Source organism: Dendrobates tinctorius, unplaced genomic scaffold, assembly GCF_039654945.1.
Source record: "Dendrobates tinctorius isolate UK_male_01 unplaced genomic scaffold, ASM3965494v1 ptg000163l, whole genome shotgun sequence".
NCBI lineage: Eukaryota > Metazoa > Chordata > Amphibia > Anura > Dendrobatidae > Dendrobates > Dendrobates tinctorius.
In genome coordinates, this window is record NW_027361830.1 from 8,974,069 (window position 1) to 8,995,294 (window position 21,226).

A 21,226-nucleotide genomic window follows, 5' to 3' on the forward strand; every position below is an offset into this window, starting at 1 on the left:
ACTTTAGACATCATATCCACATTTTAGCAGGCAAAGAGGACATAGAAGTCTACATATTATAATCACCATATTTAATACTATGCAAATCAGCTACAATTTGAAGATAATGCTAGTTTCACATTAAAAGGGTTGTCCACTACTTGGACAACGCCATTCTAAATTCTCATATTTTCCTCTTGGAAAACAAAGACATCTATACTCCCCTCCGGCACCATATTTATGTCATGCGATCCCTGCAGCCACTCAGTTGCTGGCTTCACTCTTCCCCTCCTTCGGACAAATCACATACATCCGGAGAAAGCGAGAGTTGCAGCTTTTTCCATTTCCTCAAGATATAGGAGACACGTCTGAAGGTGGGAAGAGTGAAGAGGCCGCTGATTGGCTGCAGGGATCGCATTACTTAATATTACGCAATCCACAGGGGAGCCAGTGCTGACACCGCTGAAACGGCACTGTTGGTGAGTATAAGTGTTTTTATTTTATAAGAAGCAAACCTGAGGATAGAAATAGGGTTGTCAGAGTAGTGGACAACCCCTTATGAGCAATGCAAAAAAAAAACTCCTTTGTACAGCAGAAAAGTACTATGGTACAGACTAGAATTTTCACAACTAAACTATTTGCCTCCCATTCAAAGCCTAAATTAAGAGGCTACATAAAGGATACAGCAGCAGGAAAGAGCACTGTAAGCTTCAAACAGAAATGTTGCGATGTCCAGTCTTTTAGTATCCACAGACTGCTGGTTATTGACCAATGCTAGTTTGTGTAGGTGCGGAAGAACAACTAGAAGACAAAAAGGCAGTGTTAAAGGCAGGCTAGTAAACTGTTCAGTATGCATGTACAGTAACATTTAGCGGGAACGTGTCACCAACAATAAGCCAACTGGATGATATTCTATGAAAGTGCACTAATGGAGCATCAGCCCCACTTACAAGGTCCCAAAAAAATGCTGGTCACGTAGAGATAACGATAAAATATGAGACCCAACCCTGTGACTCCTTACAAAGAGTTCAGTCAAATCTGTTAATTTACTGGACGATCATTTACAAAGTGACACCTGTAGGCAGTTCGTGATGTTCACTATATGGACACAAGTATTAGGACACCTTCAGGACTTTTTAATGACACTCCATTCTAAATCCATAAGCCTCGATATGGACTTGTGGTCTCCTTCTGCAGCTCTAACAGCTTTCACTTTTATGGGACGCTTTCTATAAGATTTTGGACTAAGTCTTTGGGTTTTTTGCCCATTCATCTATCAGAGGATTTGTGAGGTCTGACACTGGTGATGGACTACAGGACTTTGCTCGCAATCTCTGTTCTAATTCAATCCAAAAGTGTTTGAGCGGGTTGAGATCAGGATTCTGCCAGCCAAGTCTTGCCACACCAAACTCAGCCAACCATGCCTTATGATACTGCTTCACTGAAATTTAGGGGCCTAGGCTAAAACATGATAAACTGCTCCATGGCATTATTCATACTCCACCAAACCGTACAGCAGACACAATACAGTCTGACAAGTAACGTTATCTTGGCATTCATCAACCCCATACACATCCTTCAGATTGTCATATAGAGAAGTGCGATTGGTCAATCCACAGAACACGAGCCAAGTGGTGGTGTGCTCTTCTCTATACCGTCTAAAACTTAGCATTGTGCTTGGTGATATAAGGCTTGCATGCAGCTGCTCAGCCATGGAAACCAATGCCATGAAGGTCCCAGTGGGGGCAGTTTTTGTGCTGATGTCACTCAGCAGACATTTGCCACTTTTAAGCACTATGCAGCTCAGCCCTCAGCGAGTCGCCGTCTGTAACTTTACGAGGTCTGCCAATTCATATCTGAACTTGTTTTGCCCCTTAATGTTTCCACTCTTCAATAATACCACCCACAATTGATTTTCCTAGTTGAAATTTCACTAACAGCCTTGGTACAATGGAGGGGGTCCTATTTCAGCCCCCAGCTCACATTCAGTAAGGCAGACTGCATGGCAATGGGATGGATTTTATACATCTGTGGCAATGGTACTCAATGAAAAGCCAAAATTTGTGCCCACATAACATACTGTATCTCTTTATTGGTAGATACAAATTGCATAAAGGCAAAAGAAAACTCAATTTTTACCATTCTACATTGTGATGCATTAGTTGAATGTTCAGTATAAAACTTCTACACCTTTATTCATAAAAGGCTAAAAAAAACTTGTTGATTAAAAACAGACATGTTGGGTCTATTAATTGTCTATACTGATTAGAGGACTTTTCTATTGATGGCTTAGCCTTAGGATAGGTCATCAATATCTGATCAATGGGGGTGTCTGTGGCTTGATACTGCACTTCTGCCCCCTATTTGAATCAATGCAGGGCTGATGTGCAGTACCCACCCGCTGCCACTTTGCGGATGACGAAGCTGAGTACATCTGGCCGTCACTGGCAGAGCTGATAGGCGGGGGTACCGAACAGATATTGATGGCCTAGCCTAAGAGTAGCCAATCAATCAATGTAACATTTACAGACAACCCCTTTAACTCCACTTAGGTAAAAGTGAGGCTCATAATGTGGTAGGCATGGCAGAGACTTTTGCAGTACAACTCTGCTTATAACGAGGATGACGATACTGACTTTCAAAATGAAACACAACAGCCCCCGACATGTCTCACGGCTAGATGCATCATCGTCAGAGGTATTGGGGTATGGATCAATGTATTTATGACATTAAAACCTGCCATATAGCTCAAATCTGGACTGTCAATCAATGGTGTACACACACTTCAGCTTGTGTAGATTTATTGCTGCATAATGAGCACACATTTCATCATGATTAAACAGGTTGTGTGGATTTAGTATAACCATCAGGAAATAAAACATTGAACATTTACTTCCAAGTTTTTTTTATATACACCGGTATTTATGAATATTTGCTTCCCAAAAATGAGCCACACAGGACCTGCCAGAGGTTTTATTTGTTTTTTATGCTTTATAATTAACAAAGGTGAAGATTTATTGAGCAGTGAACTACTGCATCACAATGTAGAGAAGTAAAAGTGGTGTTTCTTTCATCTTGGGGCAATCTACCCAATTCATTGTCTAGTCAAGTCTGCAATTTGTGCACCTCTGAGCATCCCTTCGCATCTCGGATGGGTACACAAGCCATGTGCCATTCGGCGCTACTGAAACTAGCACTGTCAAATCGTCTGGGAGTATTGCATGCTGTTTCCACATATACCAAATGCTCACGTGATCTAGCAGAACTGACTGTTATTAGGACCGAACATGGATTTAATTTCAGTAGTCACAACAGATCTTTTCTGTTTCCAGTCAAGGATATGGGCCTTGCTAATGCAGCTAAATGGATGAAGGCTCAGTGAAATAGGACTATATATATATATATATATATATATATATATATATATATATATATATATATATATATATATCTCTCTATCTATATATATATATATACATATATATATATATATATATATATATATATATATATATACACATATATATACACATATATATACATACATACACACACACACAATCAGTGCCAAAAGTGTTGACACCTTGGAAATTGTTACAGAAAACTTAGTATTTCTCCCAGAAAATCACTGCACTACACAATTTGTTATATGTGTTAATTTCATTTCTGTGTATTGGAAGAACACAAAAAAAACAGAAAAAAAGGCAAGCTGGACCTAATTTCACAAAAAAACACAAAAATGGACACGACAAAATTGTTGGCACCGTTCCAAAACTGTGGGTAACAACTTTGTTTCAAGCATGTGATGCTCGTTCAAACTCACTTGTGGCAAGTAGCAGGTGTGGGCAATATGAGAATCACACCGGAAAGCAGATAAAAAGACACTTTGCATAGTGTGTCTGTATGTGCCACACTAAACATGGAGAACAGCAAGAGGAGAAGAGAACTGTCTGAGGACTTGAGAACCAAAATTGTTGAAAAATATAAACAAAATCTCCAGACATCTTGATGTTCCTTTGTCAGCGCTGCACAACATAATCAAGACGTTTACAACTCATGGCACTGTAGCTAATCTCCCTGGATGTAGACAGCAGAGAAAAACTGATGAAAGGTTGCAACGCAGGATAGTCTGGATGGTGGATAAGCAGCCTCCATCAAGTTCCAAAGAAATTCAAGCTGTCCTGTAGGCTCAGGGTGCATCAGTGTCAAAGTGAATTATCCATCAACATTTGAATGAAATGAAATGCTATCGCAGGAGACCCAGGAGGACCCCACTGCTGATTCAGAGACAAACAAAAAATAGACTACAGTCTGACAAAATGTATGTGTGTAAGCCAAAATGCTTCTGCGAAAGCGTCTCGTGGACAGGTGAGACCAATATAGAGCTTTCTGGTAAAGCATATCATTCTAGGGTTTACCGAAAATGGAATTAGGCCTACAAAGAAAAGAACACAGTACCTACAGCCAAACATGGTGGAGGTTCAAAGATGTTTTGGGGTTGTTTTGCTGCCTCTGGCATTGGGTGCCTTGACTGTGTGCAAGGCATCACGAAATCTGAAGATTAACAAAGGATTTTAGGTCGCAATATAGTGCCCAGTGTGAGAAAGCTGGGTTTGTGTCCTAGGTCATAGGTCTTCCAGCAGGACAATGACCTCAAACATACTTCAAGAAGCACCCAGAAATGGATGAAAGCAAAGCGCTGGAGAGTTCTGAAGTGGCCAGCAATGAGTCCGGATATAAATCCCATTGAACCCTTTTGGAGATATTTCAAAATTTGTGTTGGGAGAAGGCACCATTCAAATATGAGAGACCTGGAGCAGTTTGCAAAATTCAAATTCAAAATTCCAGTTGAGAAATGTAAGAAGCTTGTTGATGGTTATAGGAAGCAATTGACTGCAGTTATTTATTCTAATCAGTGTGCAACTAAATACTATGTTGAGGGTGGCAACAATTTTGTGTGGCCCATTTATGGGGTTTAGTGTGAAATTGCGGTATGTGCAAATTCCTGTTTTGTCTCTTTTTTGCGTTGTCCAATACATACTAAGGGAATAAACATGTGTATAACAAAACATGCATAACCAATAATTTTATGGGAGAAATACTTCATTTTCTGTAACAATTTCAAGAGCGCCAACACTTTTGGCCACGACTGTATATAAAAAAACTTTTACCAGCCCAAAAACTAGTCCTGTAAAGAAGCATTATTAGGCTCCCTGTAAGAGCTAATGTAAAGCAATCAGTTACAGAGACAGATAGTAACTTTAATTGGAAGAACATTTGTGGCTCTGTGGCAGCACATTTCATCAAATTTATTTCAATACATACATTTAAACTTATATAATATTTACATTCTTTTTGCATATCAACTAAACTAATATATTTTTTTCTTTCAGATTGAGGAAATGGGACAAAACATAGATGTGGGGTTCCAAAATACAAGGAAAGCTGTGGAAAAACTAAACCTCTTTTAAAAACAATTTTAAACTCATATAAACAAAAAGGCGTTACACAATATAAATGCCAAAGGTGAAGTATATCATGTTGTCTTAAGTTCTAAAGTATCTTTAAATAGGAAATTGCAAGAAAAACGTTCAGAGACCAGTGCACCATCAGAAAATCATCTGCTGGTTAAATAAAATTTATTATTTTAAATCCAGAACTTTTTTTTAACTATGGGCCTAAAAACTAACAGGCAAGTAGGCGAACCCGAGTAGGAGTACCCGAAGTGGCTCAGAGCCACAGTAAAGAGAGGAGACTTAAAAGCTACAGTCAGTTCACAAGCAGGTAATTAGATTATTACATGGGATGGAAGGTTTCTCTTATAATGAGAAGTTAGAAAACTTATGCTTGTTTACATTAGAAAAAAATTAGCTCAAACAGTGATTTAATTTACGTGCATCAGCATATGCAAAGCTGTGGAAGTCGACTTAATCCTTCCAAGTACCTTACAAAGGATCAGGGGACGTGGATTTTGTATGAAGAAAGGCTATTCTGGTAGCTAAACAGAAAAGGGTTCTTTACAGTTAGAGCAGCCAGACTGTGGAATGCGTACCCACGAGTTAATGCAGCTCCTGTATTACCGAGTGTGCAAACAGACTGCTATAAAGAGGAGTGGTTCCCAGTTTTGTAGTTTTCTTTGGCTGACAGCAGAATTTTGACACTGCTTCTTTGTACTGAATGTCCCCATGTGTGCTAGTCATGTAAACGTATGGTCACTGCTAGCTCTTCTCCCCAAATAAACCACAAGCACAGAAATTCCCAGTTAGATGCTGGCACACGGCCTGTGTACTCAAGATAATTGCCCATCTGCGATGGTGCCAAGTATGACGGCTCATCAAGGTCACTCACATTCATCTCTGAATCTAGGCTCTGCATTGGGTCCAACTCTTCCAAATGTCCTGATGATTTCAATCTGCAAGGAATGCTGATCTTGATACTGGGGGTCCTCCAGGAATGACGCCAGCTGCATTTTTACTCTTTCTAATAACTGCAATGTAAGAATCATTACACAACGACGTCCAAGAAACAAAACATGTACATCTCACACTATGAAAAGCCAACTGGCTAATGACAATCTGACTCTCCTATAACCATATTACAGTGGCATACAAAAGACAGGGAATCATTCCGCAAGGTAAAACAAAAGGAATAAAACATATGGGAAAGGAGTGAAATTGGCCTGCTTCCCTTCTTCAGACTGTCTAATAATGTACAACCAGACTGATCGCTATCTTTACAAATTAACAGTACGAAGGTCATAGATGCACAAAGTTTACAAGCCTTGAGACATTCCATAAAATCTAAACAATGTCCTAGTAGTAAGTATATAAAAAAAGTCACATTTGCTTGAGTTCCCACCTCTCTCTGAGTAACAGTCTCCATGATGGTCCCGAATGCTGGGATGGTAGCAATTCTTACAGAACTGTAATAGATTAAGGGGTAACGTGCCATTTGTATTGCATCCAACACACTTATATTAAAATCAATACAAAGAACCTTCTAGAACATGGACTTTAAATCTAGTTATTGAAGGGAGAGTAAAAATAGGAGAATTAGAGTCATTTATTGGAACTCACAATTCTGGGTCACTGGACAAGGTTACAAGGGCCGGAGCAACTCGCTTGTCAATTAGGGATTCTTGCATGCCTCGGAGAATGAGCTGTAACCAGTCAACATGCAATAAAAAATGGCTTGGTAAAAAGAAAGTAAACCTTGGCTAGTTGTGACTGTGGATGGGCAGAGTGTAAACTTGGTCTCCTCCATAATTGTTAGAGGTAGTGGAAATTGTGGTTTCATTTTAACAACGGTGTTAGTCAGAATATTAAGCATCCTGCAGGTAAGTCATGCTCCATCAGTTTAAGGGTGTGTGCACACGCTGCGGATTCTGCTGCGGATTGATCCGCGTGGATTTAGCAAAATCCGCAGGTAAATCCGCAGGTCAAAAGACCTGCGGTTTATCTGCGGATTAGCCTGTGGTTTATCACCTCTACAATGGAGGAGATGGTAAACCACAGCGGAATCCGCAGAAAGAATTGACATGTCAATTCTTTCTGCGTATTAGAAACCACAGCAAATCCGCGCGGAAAAATCCGCACCGTCTGCAATGCGGTTTCCATTTCCCATAGGATATTATGGTGCTGTACACCGCAGCAGAAACTGCTGCGGATCCGCATGACCAAAACCGCTGCGGATCCGCAGCGTGTGCACACACCCTTAGTCTAAAAGATCCAATTTAAATTTTGTCAGAATAATTGAAAACTCTTTGCCCGAAGTAGTGTTTCTGGAGAATTGTGGAGACTGCGGGGCATTTCCCATGATCAGGATGCTTAAAGGTTGAAATCAGCAAAGAAACTTACATTTCTGGATCGCTGGACAGAGTGATGAGAGCAGGGACAACTCTCTGAGCTACCAAAGTCTCATTCACGCCCTTCACCAAAAGCTGATTGGACGGAGCGAGGGGGAAACCATGGTGCGATGCACAGGAGAGCGAGCAGGTAGAATGGCAAGGAGCGAGAGAAAGGGGAGAAACACAAAAGGCAAACATTAGAAGCTACTATTTACTGTACATGCTAAAGAAAATTCCAAGTAGGAAGATCAGGCATAAGTCGGAAAAACTGGAGTCAACATTATCAAATATAACAAATCTAAAACGCAACTGACAAATTTATGAAAAAAATAAAAAAATCGCTAGGCAAAGATGCAAAATACATTGCAGACTGAATACAGAGGACAGGGGTTTCAGGTCATTCAGAATAAGCTGCTGTGTGTACATGGAGTAACACTATTTCTTCCTGTTATAAGAATTGTATCACCCATTTTTCACATATCTTCAGCATGGAGGGCAGGGCAGAGAGGAGAGCCGTAGAAGACATGGTGTGGATGGCTTAGGACGCGTCTTCCACATGAAATAGGAAAGGCGAATGGCGGTCACAAGAAGAGAGGAGGCGCCCGATCAAGGCCAGGGGTGCACATTGGCCCGCCTCATCTGTGAGTAGAATACAAGGTGCTTTTTGTGCTCTATATAGGGGTTTGGGAACATACATCCAGCATTGTAGAATGCGGCCTCAGAGGGCTGAAAGACGCTGGCTGTACATGGTTACGCTTGCCATTAACAGCATGCAATTTCCAATGCTGAACATTGACCATGATTTAATGTTTGGTAACCTATGATCTTACATCTTCAGAAAGGGAATCTCCATTTTTGTTAATTATCACCCAGTGGATAAGTCTTCACAGCAAAATATCAACTATACTTTAAGGAAATACAGGTTGTTTATTTTAGCTGCGTTTTTTTCATGCACATTAAAAGCGTGTTTTTAGAGTACCAGCAAAAGCTATGGGATTTCAGAAATCTCACGCATATGCTTGCTTTTTTTCATGCCTGAATAGGAAAAGTTTGGAGTTTTTTAAATCTGTAGCACATCAATTCTTAAAGTGTTTTTGAAGCATTTTTTCACCCACGGAAAGCAATGAGAAAGAACAAAGATACTGAACAGTATTAAACATGTTCTGTAGACTAGTGACACACATAACCTGTACCAAAAAAAGCCGCAAAAATCCAACGAGAATACAAGAAAACCTGCTTTATGTATGGTGCTTCTTCACTGCGCAGCGCAGGTCATGCCTGCAGAAAAAAATGCTGAAATATACCCTGTGGCAAGAAGATATATTTTTAGGGAAACCAGACAGACAACCTAAAATAGTTTAGGTTTGAAAAAAATACACATCAGTCTAGGGCTGCTTTTTTTTTTTTTTTTTGATAAAAGAGGATAGCCCCAGGCTGGGGATCTTAGTAAATATACGGTAAGTTAATGTCAAAAGGATTCATACGTGACCCTAATGCCCCCCCCACTCTGCCTCCCAAAAAGGCCTGACCTTCTAGCGAAAGGTGGCCCCGAACTTCTGAGTTGTAGGATGCTGGCAGACAGAAATGTATCCCACCGCCCTCCGTGACCCCTCTTACAGTGAAGGTGCATCCATCTCAAAGCCAATATCAAACAGTAGTCACCAGATTGGTGACAGGTAGTCATTTCTGTATGTGAAACACTGCAGGTGTATGCAGAATGTCACACCAAGCTCCCCCCATATTATTGTTGTTTTGCATGCAGTTTTTTTCAGGACATTTTTCTTTAAACTTGATCATGTGGCTAGAGGTTACTTTCACGTCTACAAAATAATATTTTGGGTGGTCAGTTGCGTACAGAGCAAACTCTGGTTATGGATTTTTGACTGGGTACTCTACAGGTCTTAACATCCCTCCCCCTACATAAAAAATGGCAATAAAGACACCCCAAAATGCTTGCTACATATTATAAAAGGCTGGAGTAAAATAAAAATAAATATGAAAAATAACACTGGAGGTCATGCCTGACGAAGCATTTGTGAAATGTGTGTTTGGTGTTCGGTGGTTGAGCCTCTGTGTACTGTATGCACTTTGCACAATTTAACATCTGGGAATTATTTCTTCTGGCACTCCAGCTATATACACCGAGTACATGTGATATTACCTATGTATTAGCTACTTGTTACAGGTACTCTGCTTGGTTTATTACTTCATATAAGCAATTGGTGCCTTCTTACTATTGAGGCTTCCACATTGGCTCACCCACCAATTTGTCCTCGTGTCTGTCTTGTTGGATATTTACAGTATATACTTTTTTAATGTTTAATTGCTTTTAAATAAATAAATATTATAGTCTTGGCACACAATTGTTCTTTATGGTTTCATTTCAAATGTGGAAAAATGTGTCCTTGACATTTCACAGCATATGCGTTCAGAAAGTACCTACAGCTTTCCCCCACACACAGTATTTCAGATATTCTCACGGACATAGGAGTGTCTGGGGTAACAAAAATATCAAGAATAGCACTGATAAACAATGAGAAGGCAAACTTCTACGTCTTGCTTACAATTGTGTACACAAGCTTATATAGACTATATGGTCATCACCCAATCCTGTCCTATGCAGGTGAAGTTTTGTATTATTGTGAGTTTAGAACATCGTTATAAACAATAAAATATATAATCTGTACATGTAAGCTTTCTGATAACAAAGGTGTCAAATGCAAAATGCATTAACTGTGAAATGTATACTAGGAACTTTAGAATAGAGGTAGAATGTCTGTGTGTGCCTGCACCACGCCCCGCCTGTGCCTGCACCACGCCCCGCCTGTGCCTGCACCACGCCCCGCCTGTTTTTTGGTGTAGAGTACAGTGTGTGAATGTGTGTAGAACAACCACAAACTGACTAAATCCAAAAAGAGGTGAGCAGGCACCATTCCTCTATCCCAGGACCAACCTATAGCATTTTAAATGCTTTCGGCTTGCCTGGGTGTTTAATAAAGAATTTTGATATTTATTGGTGATCCCTTTTCTTATTGCTATGTGTGTGTAGGAGACTGCAAGAGAGGTTCCAGCTATTTTTGCTTATAGCTCACAGTCAACTCCTTTCACTCACTATTGGTGCTGTCAGGTTGCCATTGCTGCAGTGATGCTCTGCCTGTGGGGGTGGCGTAATATGGAGCTATGGGGGTATTGCCTTGCAGCATGGGTGCAGTGAGGCACCAAGTTGCTCCCCTTATTGGTGCGCCTTCTCTTTGGCACATGACGGGGCACCCTTTAAATTATCGACCCACAGAGTTTCACCGTGACGTGGTAGTGGGCTTTATCCAGTCAGTACAACATTTTAAACTGAGAACCTTGCATCCATTTTTTGCAAAGTGTTTGATTTTTTTATGTTCAGTCTATATCATTTTTTTCTACATTTATAGTGTCTGTAGCATGCAAAGTATTTATATAATAAACCGCATTCGTAGCATCCACATGGAAAAATAGCATCAGCACTCAGCACAGGCGAGCCTTCATGTAGGCAATCACCTAACGAGTCAATCGTGTGATTGGATCGTCTTTCTGGAACAAAATGATCGTTCTTGGCAACATATTGCACGTGTAAACAGGACATGTTCTGCTGATAACATAATATTGTAAGGGAATAGAGCAAGGTGTTGGCAATTGTTCAGTCCCTGTTAGCCTGTACAAAAGAGGCCAATAAAGAGCTGAATGAAAAATACAATTGACTGTCGCTTTAAAGGGTCAATTTAAAAGTCCTTGATATTTACATGAGCTCATGTTTCCCTTATATATTTTTAAATTTTTAAGATATAGGCCACGTTCACACCATTGGCATTTGGTCAGTAATTTACCACAGTATTTGTAAGCCAAAACCAGGAGTGGGTGAGAAATACCGAAGTGGTGGGGTGTTAAAAAAAAAAAAAAAAATAATAATGAGCTTGGTTTGAGTTGATACACATGCAGCATATAAATGCGTGCTGACATTGTCTTTTGCAGGTTTTATGGCCAAAGTGAGCAAAAACCCTGCTGTAACTAAATAAGCAAAAGCGCATCTAAATAATAGAGTTTTTAGTAATACTGTTTTTGATCAAAAGTAGCATGAAAGCCATCCCACCACGACACGGTAACTTTGTTGTGTATCAACTCAAACCAAGCTCAATTCTTGTGTTTTTTCTTTGTATTTTTGCATTCTGTGCAAGCCGGGGTGTGACCTCCCTCTCCTGAGCTGGAAATTGTATATAAGGCTTCCCCAGACTGGTGTCTACTGTTTGGAACCCAGTCCTTTTGTCTGCCCTTATTCACACATTGAGGTCAACTTTGACACAAGGCAAGGTTTTTAATATTAGACAGTGTAGGACTATCCCGAACAGAGATACCGTGTCGTGGTGGGATGGCGGCTTTCATGCTACTTTTCATCAAAAATAGTATTACTAAAAACTCTGTATTATTTAGATGCACTTTTGCTTTTACTTATTTAGTTACAGCAGGGTTTTTGCTCACTTTGTCTTTTGCAGAAGTGGTGATGTGTATCTATTATACTTTTCCTCTGATTGTTCCTCTCCTAATTTTGTCTTACAAATACTGACCAAATACTGAATGTGTGACCGTGGCCATACAATTATAGACTCTGGTTGCTTCAATCAACAAGCCTCTTTCTCTCTCACAAGTCTCTCGTCCTCTTTCATGTTAGCTTTTGCTTATGAATATTGTTGGAAAAAAAAAAAAAAAACAACATCCCATAAAACTCTAGAATGTATACCTATTGAAACTTAATCACTAACTAAAGGAAAGATGTGCAGATTGCACTACAGCACCACACCCCTATATAATACTTTACTAATAAAATGTTCTCACACCAGGCACAGAGCCATCCTGACTTACAGGTTTTTGGAAAGTCCCAGTGGCTCCCCTGGAAGAAAACTGCAATCTCACCCAAGTACTAAGTACAAGGCTTCCTCAACCGTGGCCTGTCAATCCTTTGCATGTCGTCTGTCAAAGACACCAATGACCCTTACAGTTCCCAGCAATAGCGGCCACAAAAAGGCTAATCTGGTAGATCTGCACGATCTGAGGGTGAATCGATTATAGCTCTAGAAGATGGTTGGATTTTATAAAAAAAAACTGCATGTAGCTGGCTGCAAAATGAGTTACCTGTGAACTAGTCAGTGAGCTTGTTCTGACAACAGGCTTATAACATGTACAATTCTTCTAAGCGGATTTATCACTAAAACGAAGTTCACGGTTTATTCAGTCATAAATCCGCTCAGAAAAAAAAAAAAAAAAGATACGAGTTAGAGACTTTTCAGAATGGGCTTATCGATGCATTCACAGTTCACTCATTCTTCAGCCTACTAAAAAAGTTCCAGATGTTACAGATATATTTTCTCATACAACTGCAAGGTTTCGTGACCTGAACACCAAATCTGATGCTGTTAATTAGGGTTTCAACATGGGATCATTATTGTGCGACTCATTCCTTGTCCATGCTTCGTGTGACTGCAGGATTGTGAATCCCCACATGGCATGCACTGTGCGCTGTTAGGATTGTCCGGTGCCAGTGGTCATGCGGCCGCAGGTATGCAATATACATATTTACGGCCACAATCTGACTAGATGGAAGCGTATTGAGCGAATCCGCAAACAGTCTAGTCGGAATGTGGCCGTGAGTATGTATATTGCATACTGGTGGTCACATGATCACCACACAGAGTTTAAGACCGGACAACCTCTTTAACCAGCCATCACAATATGCTGTGGCAGGGTCCCATAGTCTTGCTGCTCCGATTAGAATAAAAACTCCTCTAGGATAGTACGATATTTTTCTTCTTCTAGATGTCGTGGTCATTACTGGCCTAGACATGAAACGCTTATCAAAAATATTGTACCTAGAGATTTAATCACCGATGACTATCTTACCTTCAACGAGGATCTTAATTTAGCTAAACGGTCTCTGTAATATATCCTCTTAATCATAGGTCACCCTCCATGTGCCGCCTCACCCCTGATCTATAGGACAGAACTATGATCCCACCATGTGCCTCCTAGGATTTCATTCTCCTTTACAGCAGTAACTGGCACTGGTTGCTAAAATTCAGTTTTCCAATCACTAATATACAGACACCCAAAGTCTCTCCCATGTGTGTTTAACCCATTGTTTTACCATTGATATGCAATACAGATACAGTAACGGGAGTTATGCATTTGTCAGATATATACCAAAGTCTAAATGCTTTGCCAATTCCCTCCAATATAAAACGGTCTTGTGTGCGACCACCTGTACAGAGAACTATCTGCAAATATAGAAGTAAACTATAGGGAAAGGCGAGCAAAGAAAACAGAATGGAAGTAAAGAGTAAGTGAAGGTTAGTCTGGTAAATAAGTGCAAAAAAGGTCAGAAAATCATCAAGGGCTCAGTGTTTGGGGCATTACAACATTAATGATTTCAGACTTGGAAATCATCTTATTAGACAGGACATAAGATCCCAGGGGTCTGATTGAATTAACCCTTCATATAGTTTACATTCTCTTTCTGCTCCATCTCACAGTACCAGAGACATAATAAAAGCAAACATAGTAAAACAACAAGGAATTCACTTCAAGACTAACCTCAAACATCCTGGCTGCAGTACAGCGTACGAGTGCCGAGGTGTGAACAACCCCATACCAAAGCACAGTTAACAGCAGCTCGTGGTACGCGGGGTTAGTCCTGCCGGAGAAATATACCATTAATGACCGAACACACACACAAGGAGGGAAATATACATAATGTGTATCACATTACATATGTGGGATAACATTAGAAAAAATAATATAAAGAAAGACTTTACAAACACTATACATTGCCTGATCTTTCTGTCCCTTATCCCACTCATGGCTGTTGTATGCATAAAATGTTTTGGATTAAGACTTTACAAGAGTTGACTAATTTATAAAACCCATCTTCAAACATCCTGTTATAGTATTCCGACTTACTAGAAGGACTGTTCTTAAGGCTTGTTAAGATGAACAAGCTTTTTTTTTTTTTTGAATCAGATCTTTTTTATTAAACATTCAGGAATCAATACAGAAAGAATATGACATCTTATATAGCTAGTAAAAATTACATTGAGAGCAGATATTATTTAAAGGGTAAAATTCTTCCTGTGTAAGAATAAATAAAAAGAAGAAATCTCAAAACACAGATATTTGCATAAAATTGAGCCTATAAACAACATGGCTCCACAAATAAACAAAAATCAAAATTATACATCAGTGCCTCATTTCAGCGGGAAAACCATCCCCGCCAGCCGCGCCACTCCGCATATTTCGCCCCCCCGCCCCCCACGGATATCAGGTCCAATCCACCCCAGCCCCCTCCCACCGCGCCACTCAAAATCTACTTCGCCACAGAGGGCACTAGACTTTATTTTCACCCCCCAAGCATCCCCTCATCACAAGCACAACAACAACTGGTCCAACATCGCATCCCGTACCAGTGCGCCCGAGGGGAGACCCGGTGACTCCATCCATGGCTGCCAAATTTTGTAAAACTTGCTTATTGCATTTCTTTTTAAATAAGCCCCCCTTTCCAATCTGATGACATTATTTAGTTTATTTTTAAGCTCTGACAATGTTGGTGGCATAGGATCCAACCAATGATATGCTCTTTCTTGCCTGATACAGGATGCGTGCTATTCCCAGGGCCACTGCAGAGTCCGGGTCAACCCCCTCCTCCCACAAATTCAACAAACATAGACGAGGTGACGGTCGTATTGTAATATGGTATACCTGGGCTATGAGTCCCAGAGTCTGCCTCCAGAAATCCCCAATGTGCCCGCACTCCCACATAACATGCATCAAGTGGGCATCATCCTGCCCACACCTAACACATTGTGTATTGGGCCTAAGTCCCATTTTAAATAATAAGCTGGGTGTTTTATATACCCTGTGAATGAGATATATTTGCGAAAGCCGCTGGCACTCAGAAACCGCCATTTTAGGGACCTGTTCTAGAATATCGGACCACTGGTCCTCCGTCAGGGGGCCAACGTCCCGTTCCCACTTATTCTTAGCAGCAGTCAGTGGATATGTCTCCAGATGGGCAGGCAATAATCTTTTATATAATTCAGAGATAAGTCCCCTAGAAGACTCAGATGTAAGTAGCATATGTAGTGTTTGATTATGTGTCACTATCACCGGATTTGTCCTTCTCTGTTTTTCCAATGCATGTCTTAGCTGTAAGTACTGATAAAAGAAGACGTGCGGGAGGTGAAATTCTGTTCTCAATTGTTCAAAACTCTTAAGAGTATTATTTTGCAAAATTTGTGACACCAGATAAATCCCTTTATCTTCCCATCTTCCGAACCCCACCAGCTTTTTGATCTCTTGCAAATCCGGATTTCGCCACAATGGCCACAATTCCGTAGGCCCGTTTATCTTCAAAAGAGACTTACCCCTATCACACACCTTGAAAATCATAGCCAACGTGGGGTATCGTGCCCCATTTATCTGCCGTCTTCCCACCTCCAACCGGCACCCTGGATGTTTCCATACCGATCCTTCCCTCACAATATCACCACCATTGTCACACGCCCCGTCTCTACCCCAACCCTTAAGATGTTGCATCTGGGAGGCTATAAAGTATATGAATGGGTTTGGCACCGCCAATCCTCCCTCCTCCTTCCCTCGCTGCAGTATCTCCAAGCGAATCCTAGCCTGTTTTTTCTTCCAAATTAATTCCCGGAATAATGTATTTATTTTTGCAAAAAAGTCCCTACAGATCCACACCGGAGAATTATGTATCAAATATAATAATTGTGGCATCATTACCATTTTGATTAAGTTAGATCTACCAATATTCGACAACGGCAGGCGACACCAAGTATGTACTTTTGCTCTAAATCGCTGCAACAGGGGCTCCAGATTCAGAGCCCGAAAATCCTTCGGGGCAGGACTAACAATTATACCCAGATACTTAAACTTCCGAACTACAGGGACCGGTATCTGCAAATCTGAGAAATCCGCCGGGAGAGGGTCTATCGGCATTAAAGCTGATTTGGACCAATTAATCCGAAGACCAGACCTCAGCCCAAATTCTCGAATGACCCCCATTGCCGGCAAAATCGAGGAATGTACCTTATCTAAATATAGAAGTAAATCATCCGCGTACAATGATATCCTCAACTCCACAGTTCCACACCTGAATCCCATTATTTCTCTGGACTTCCGAATTGCAACTGCCAATGGCTCCACCGCAGTAGCAAATAGCAAGGGCGAGAGCGGGCACCCCTGTCTAGTACCTCTCCCAAGAGGAAAAGACTCAGAGACCCTGCCATTAGCCCCAACCTTCGCCACCGGCGAGCCATACAACAGCCTCACCCAATTTATAAATCTGTGTCCAAAGCCCATTTTCCGAAGTACTGCCCACAAAAAACCCCACTCCAGACTATCGAACGCCTTAGCGGCGTCTAAGGACAAAATTGCTCTTCCCCCCAACTCCCCAGAACTATGTTGAATCCCCAAGTATAGTTTCCTAAGGTTCATAGATGTGGCTCTGCCTGGGATAAATCCCGTCTGATCCTTCTGTATAACAGATGAGATAACTCGGGACATCCTATTGGCGAGTACCTTGGCCAATAATTTAACATCTGTTGATAATAGGGAAATCGGGCGATATGAATCCGGAACCTCTGGATCCTTTCCGGGCTTTAATATTAAAACTATCAAAGTTTCCCTCATAGATGGCGGGAGGACCCTCTGCCTTTCAGCCTCTTCAAATACCTTAAGTAGCTTAGGTAGCAGTAAGGGTGCATAGGTTTTGTAAAACTCGCCAGGCAGGCCATCCATTCCTGGAGCCTTTTCATTTTGCATCTGACCAAGCGCCTCCTCCAACAGGATGTCCCGATCCAACGAATCCCTATCGCTATCAGCCAATGCAGGGAGAGAGAGAGCATCCAAGTACTGATCAATCTCATTCTCCGTGAGACTGCAATCTGATGTGTATAGTCGCATATAATACCTCCTTATCTCACTCACTATGTCCGCACTGTCTGTCACAAGACCACCAGAGTCCGTTTTTAGCCTATTGATATATGAAGATCCGTCCTATGCTCTAATGACCGTGGCTAATAAATGTCCTACTCCCTCCCCCTCTATAAAATATTTGTGTTTGAGGAAATAACGTTTATTTGCTGCCGCCGACATGAGGTTTTCCCTGAGCGACCCCTGTGCCTTCTCCAAAGCTTTTTTAGTTTCCTCTGTCGGGTTGAGTATCACCGCAGCCTCCGCAACAGACACCTCCTGGATCAGGCCCCGGGTGTAGCGTCTATTTTGGCTTTTCCGTGTTCATATTTCTCTAATATATAAGCCCCTGACATAGGCTTTCATGGAGTCCCAGACTATGTGTGATGATGCAGAGTACTCATTAAGATGAAAATATTCTAGAATGGCATCATGCAAAGATCCCCCTATAAGCTGGATCCAGAAGGAATTAAGCTTCCAGATAGGTCTAGACAGGGTGAGGGGGTGTCCCCATGAAAGTGTGACATGTAGCGGCGAGTGATCAGATACACTTCTAGGCAGGTAGGCCACCCCTCGTACATATGGGGTCATGAGTGTATTCCCAATGGCCAGGTCTATCCGTGACATAGCGTGGTGGGAGCTAGAGTAGCAGGAAAACTGTCTGGCTGTGGGGTTTCGGACACGCCAAAGATCTACCATACCCAGCTCCACTAACGTTCTAGCAAATGAGGTTGAGGCTGCATCTTCTGATATGTTTCCCGAATGCAACTTATCCAAATAGGGATGCAAATATGTATTAAAATCTCCTATTAGAAGAGTCGGCGCAGGGGGAAAGGAACCCAAAATAGACAAGATTCTTTTTACTGGTTCGACTAAATAGGGCGGGGGGATGTACATGGCAACCAAAATAAATTGTATACCGTATAACGTGCAAAGCAAACATACAAATCTGCCCCCAGGGTCAACCACTGATTTAGTACATGAGAAGGGGATGGACCTGTGCACCAGCACACTGACACCCCGCGCATGGGTCGAGTACGTGGAATGATATTCATGTGAAACCCATCCCTTTCTTAGCCAATGAATATTATCTTTCACCATGTGGGTCTCAGACATACACAGGATAGCCGGGAGAAATTTCTGCATAATAGTAAATATAGCACATCTCTTATTTGCATCCCCGAGCCCCCTAACATTACACGCTACAATATTAAGTGATATCGCCATAAGAGCAGACTAAAAAATGAGAAATCGGAGCATACTCCACTCCCGAGGGAGAGAGGCAATCTCCACCATCCCTCGGTACAATGAATTTGGTGACACGGCCGACGCACATCACATCCCACAGAACAATTAGGGAATACAACAACAAACGAAAAAAACAAATGAGGGAGAGGGAGCACTGCACACCAGTCAGTGCACAGCGCCCCTACCCCCAAACACAAGTGTAACTTGCACATTTCTCTCAAATAGAGAGAATCAGGGCTAGAAAACTCGCCCAGAGTCCATGCAGGGAGAAGGGTCCACAGCTTGTCACTGTAACGAGTGTCCACAGAAATCCGGTCAGCTCCCGCCCTGAATCCGAAATGGAATGAACAGTAGTAATTAAACCAGCATAGCGTCCTAGACAAAAAGGAGTAACAACACCTGGTGGCGAAAAAAGGAAGAACTTCAAGTATTCTTCCTCCTCATGGACCTCTCATTAATATCCAGCCAGGACAGCGCCATTCCCGCCGTATCAAAAAAGTGCGTTTCTCCATTCACATCAATCCGCAGTCTAGCAGGGTACATCATGGAATATGTCACCTGTAAGTCACGTAGGCGTTTTTTAATCTCAATAAATTGTGCCCTTTTACGCTGCACCTCCAGGGAAAAATCAGGGAAAATGGAGACTTTCCTCTCATTAATAGCAAGTTCCTTAATATCTCTGGATCTGCGCAGGATAGCATCTCTATCTTTAAAGTGTAGGAGCTTGAGCAAGATGGGACGCGGGGGTGCTCCCGGCAGGGGGGCACGCATAGGGACCCTGTGTGCTCTCTCAATAGTAAAGAATGGGGACAAAACATCTTTACCAAAGGTGTCCATTAGCCATTTTTCAAAAAAGCCCAGTGAGTCAGTCCCCTCCGTCCTCTCCGGAACCCCCACCAGTCGCAGATTACTTCTACGGGAGCGGTTCTCTAAATCATCCACCTTGTTCAGCAGTATTGTAATATTTTGCGTGGCTTTTCCCAGCTCCTGTGTTATTGGTGGCAATTTATCCTCCGTCGCACCAACACGCTCCTCCAGTTCCCCCACCCTGGCAGTCACCCCCCGCAGCTCTTGTTTAATACAAGCCATGTCCTTGGTGACAATCTCCATTTGATTACTTAAGTGGCCAGTGTGGTATTGCAGGAGTTAATTGCTGCGAGGATTTCTCCCAGCGTGGGCTCAGCAGTCACAGACTCCGGCTGCTCCCCATCCCCCACTCCTTCCTCCTCCAGCACAGGCCCCTGCGTCTGCACGTGTCGGGCTGAAGGGGGGCCCAGTTTACTCACTGCTCCCTCCCTGGAGAGATGATCCTCCAGCTCCACGCTGCAGCCAGCGTCTGCCTCAGTCTGTGCACCGGGTAATGGAGCAGCAGCAGGAGGCACCCTCGCATATCGTTCCAGCCTGCCAGCCGCTCCCATTGCTCCACTACCGGCCGACTTGTTGTTTGCTGGCGCCATCTTGGATGTAGCAGAGGCGCGCCCCGGCGTCTCCTTATCTTTTTTACTGCCGCGGTTCGACATGGCCTAAGGATCCTCCGCTGTCTAGACGCCCAGGGAGATAGTGCAGCCCTCCAGGTCAGTGGGACTCGTCAGCAGTGCCGGTAATCAGGATTTATTGTCGGATCCGGGCAGGAGCTCTCTCACTCCACGTCCTCCCTACATGAGGTCCAGGCCACGCCCCCCAAGATGAACAAGCTTTTGGTCCGTGTGAGAGATGGACCACACATGGGACAGGATACAGCCCAAGAACAGACACACGGGACAGGACACAGCCCAAGAACAGACACACGGGACAGGACACAGCCCAAGAACAGACACACGGGACAGGACACAGCCCAAGAACAGACACACGGGACAGGACACATCCCAAGAACAGACACACGGGACAGGACACAGCCCAAGAACAGACACACGGGACAGGATACAGCCCAAGAACAGGCACACTGGACAGGATACAGCCCAAGAACAGGCACACGGGACAGGATACAGCCCAAGAACAGACACACGGGACAGGATACAGCCCAAGAACAGACACACGGGACAGGACACAGCCCAAGAACAGACACACGGGACAGGATACAGCCCAAGAACAGGCACACGGGACAGGATACAGCCCAAGAACAGGCACACGGGACAGGATACAGCCCAA

General features: G+C 42.5%; 1 protein-coding gene across 6 annotated transcripts in view; it reads right to left on the reverse strand.

The window, feature by feature from the left end:
• RELCH (RAB11 binding and LisH domain, coiled-coil and HEAT repeat containing) overlaps window positions 1-21,226 on the reverse strand; it is a 159,439-nt gene that overhangs the window by 29,577 nt on the left and 108,636 nt on the right. For 4 of the 6 annotated variants that reach the window (XM_073550188.1, XM_073550189.1, XM_073550186.1 and 1 more), the window contains 5 exons: window positions 14,438-14,537; window positions 7,836-7,918; window positions 6,838-6,901; window positions 6,328-6,466; window positions 664-780 (listed from right to left, as the gene is read on the reverse strand). In XM_073550188.1, coding sequence (XP_073406289.1) covers window positions 664-780; window positions 6,328-6,466; window positions 6,838-6,901; window positions 7,836-7,918; window positions 14,438-14,537 — 503 coding nt within the window. Of the gene's footprint in view, window positions 1-663; window positions 781-6,327; window positions 6,467-6,837; window positions 6,902-7,055; window positions 7,139-7,835; window positions 7,919-14,437; window positions 14,538-21,226 lie in introns of those variants that run through there. The other 2 variants (XM_073550187.1, XR_012220911.1) reach the window with 2 other exon arrangements.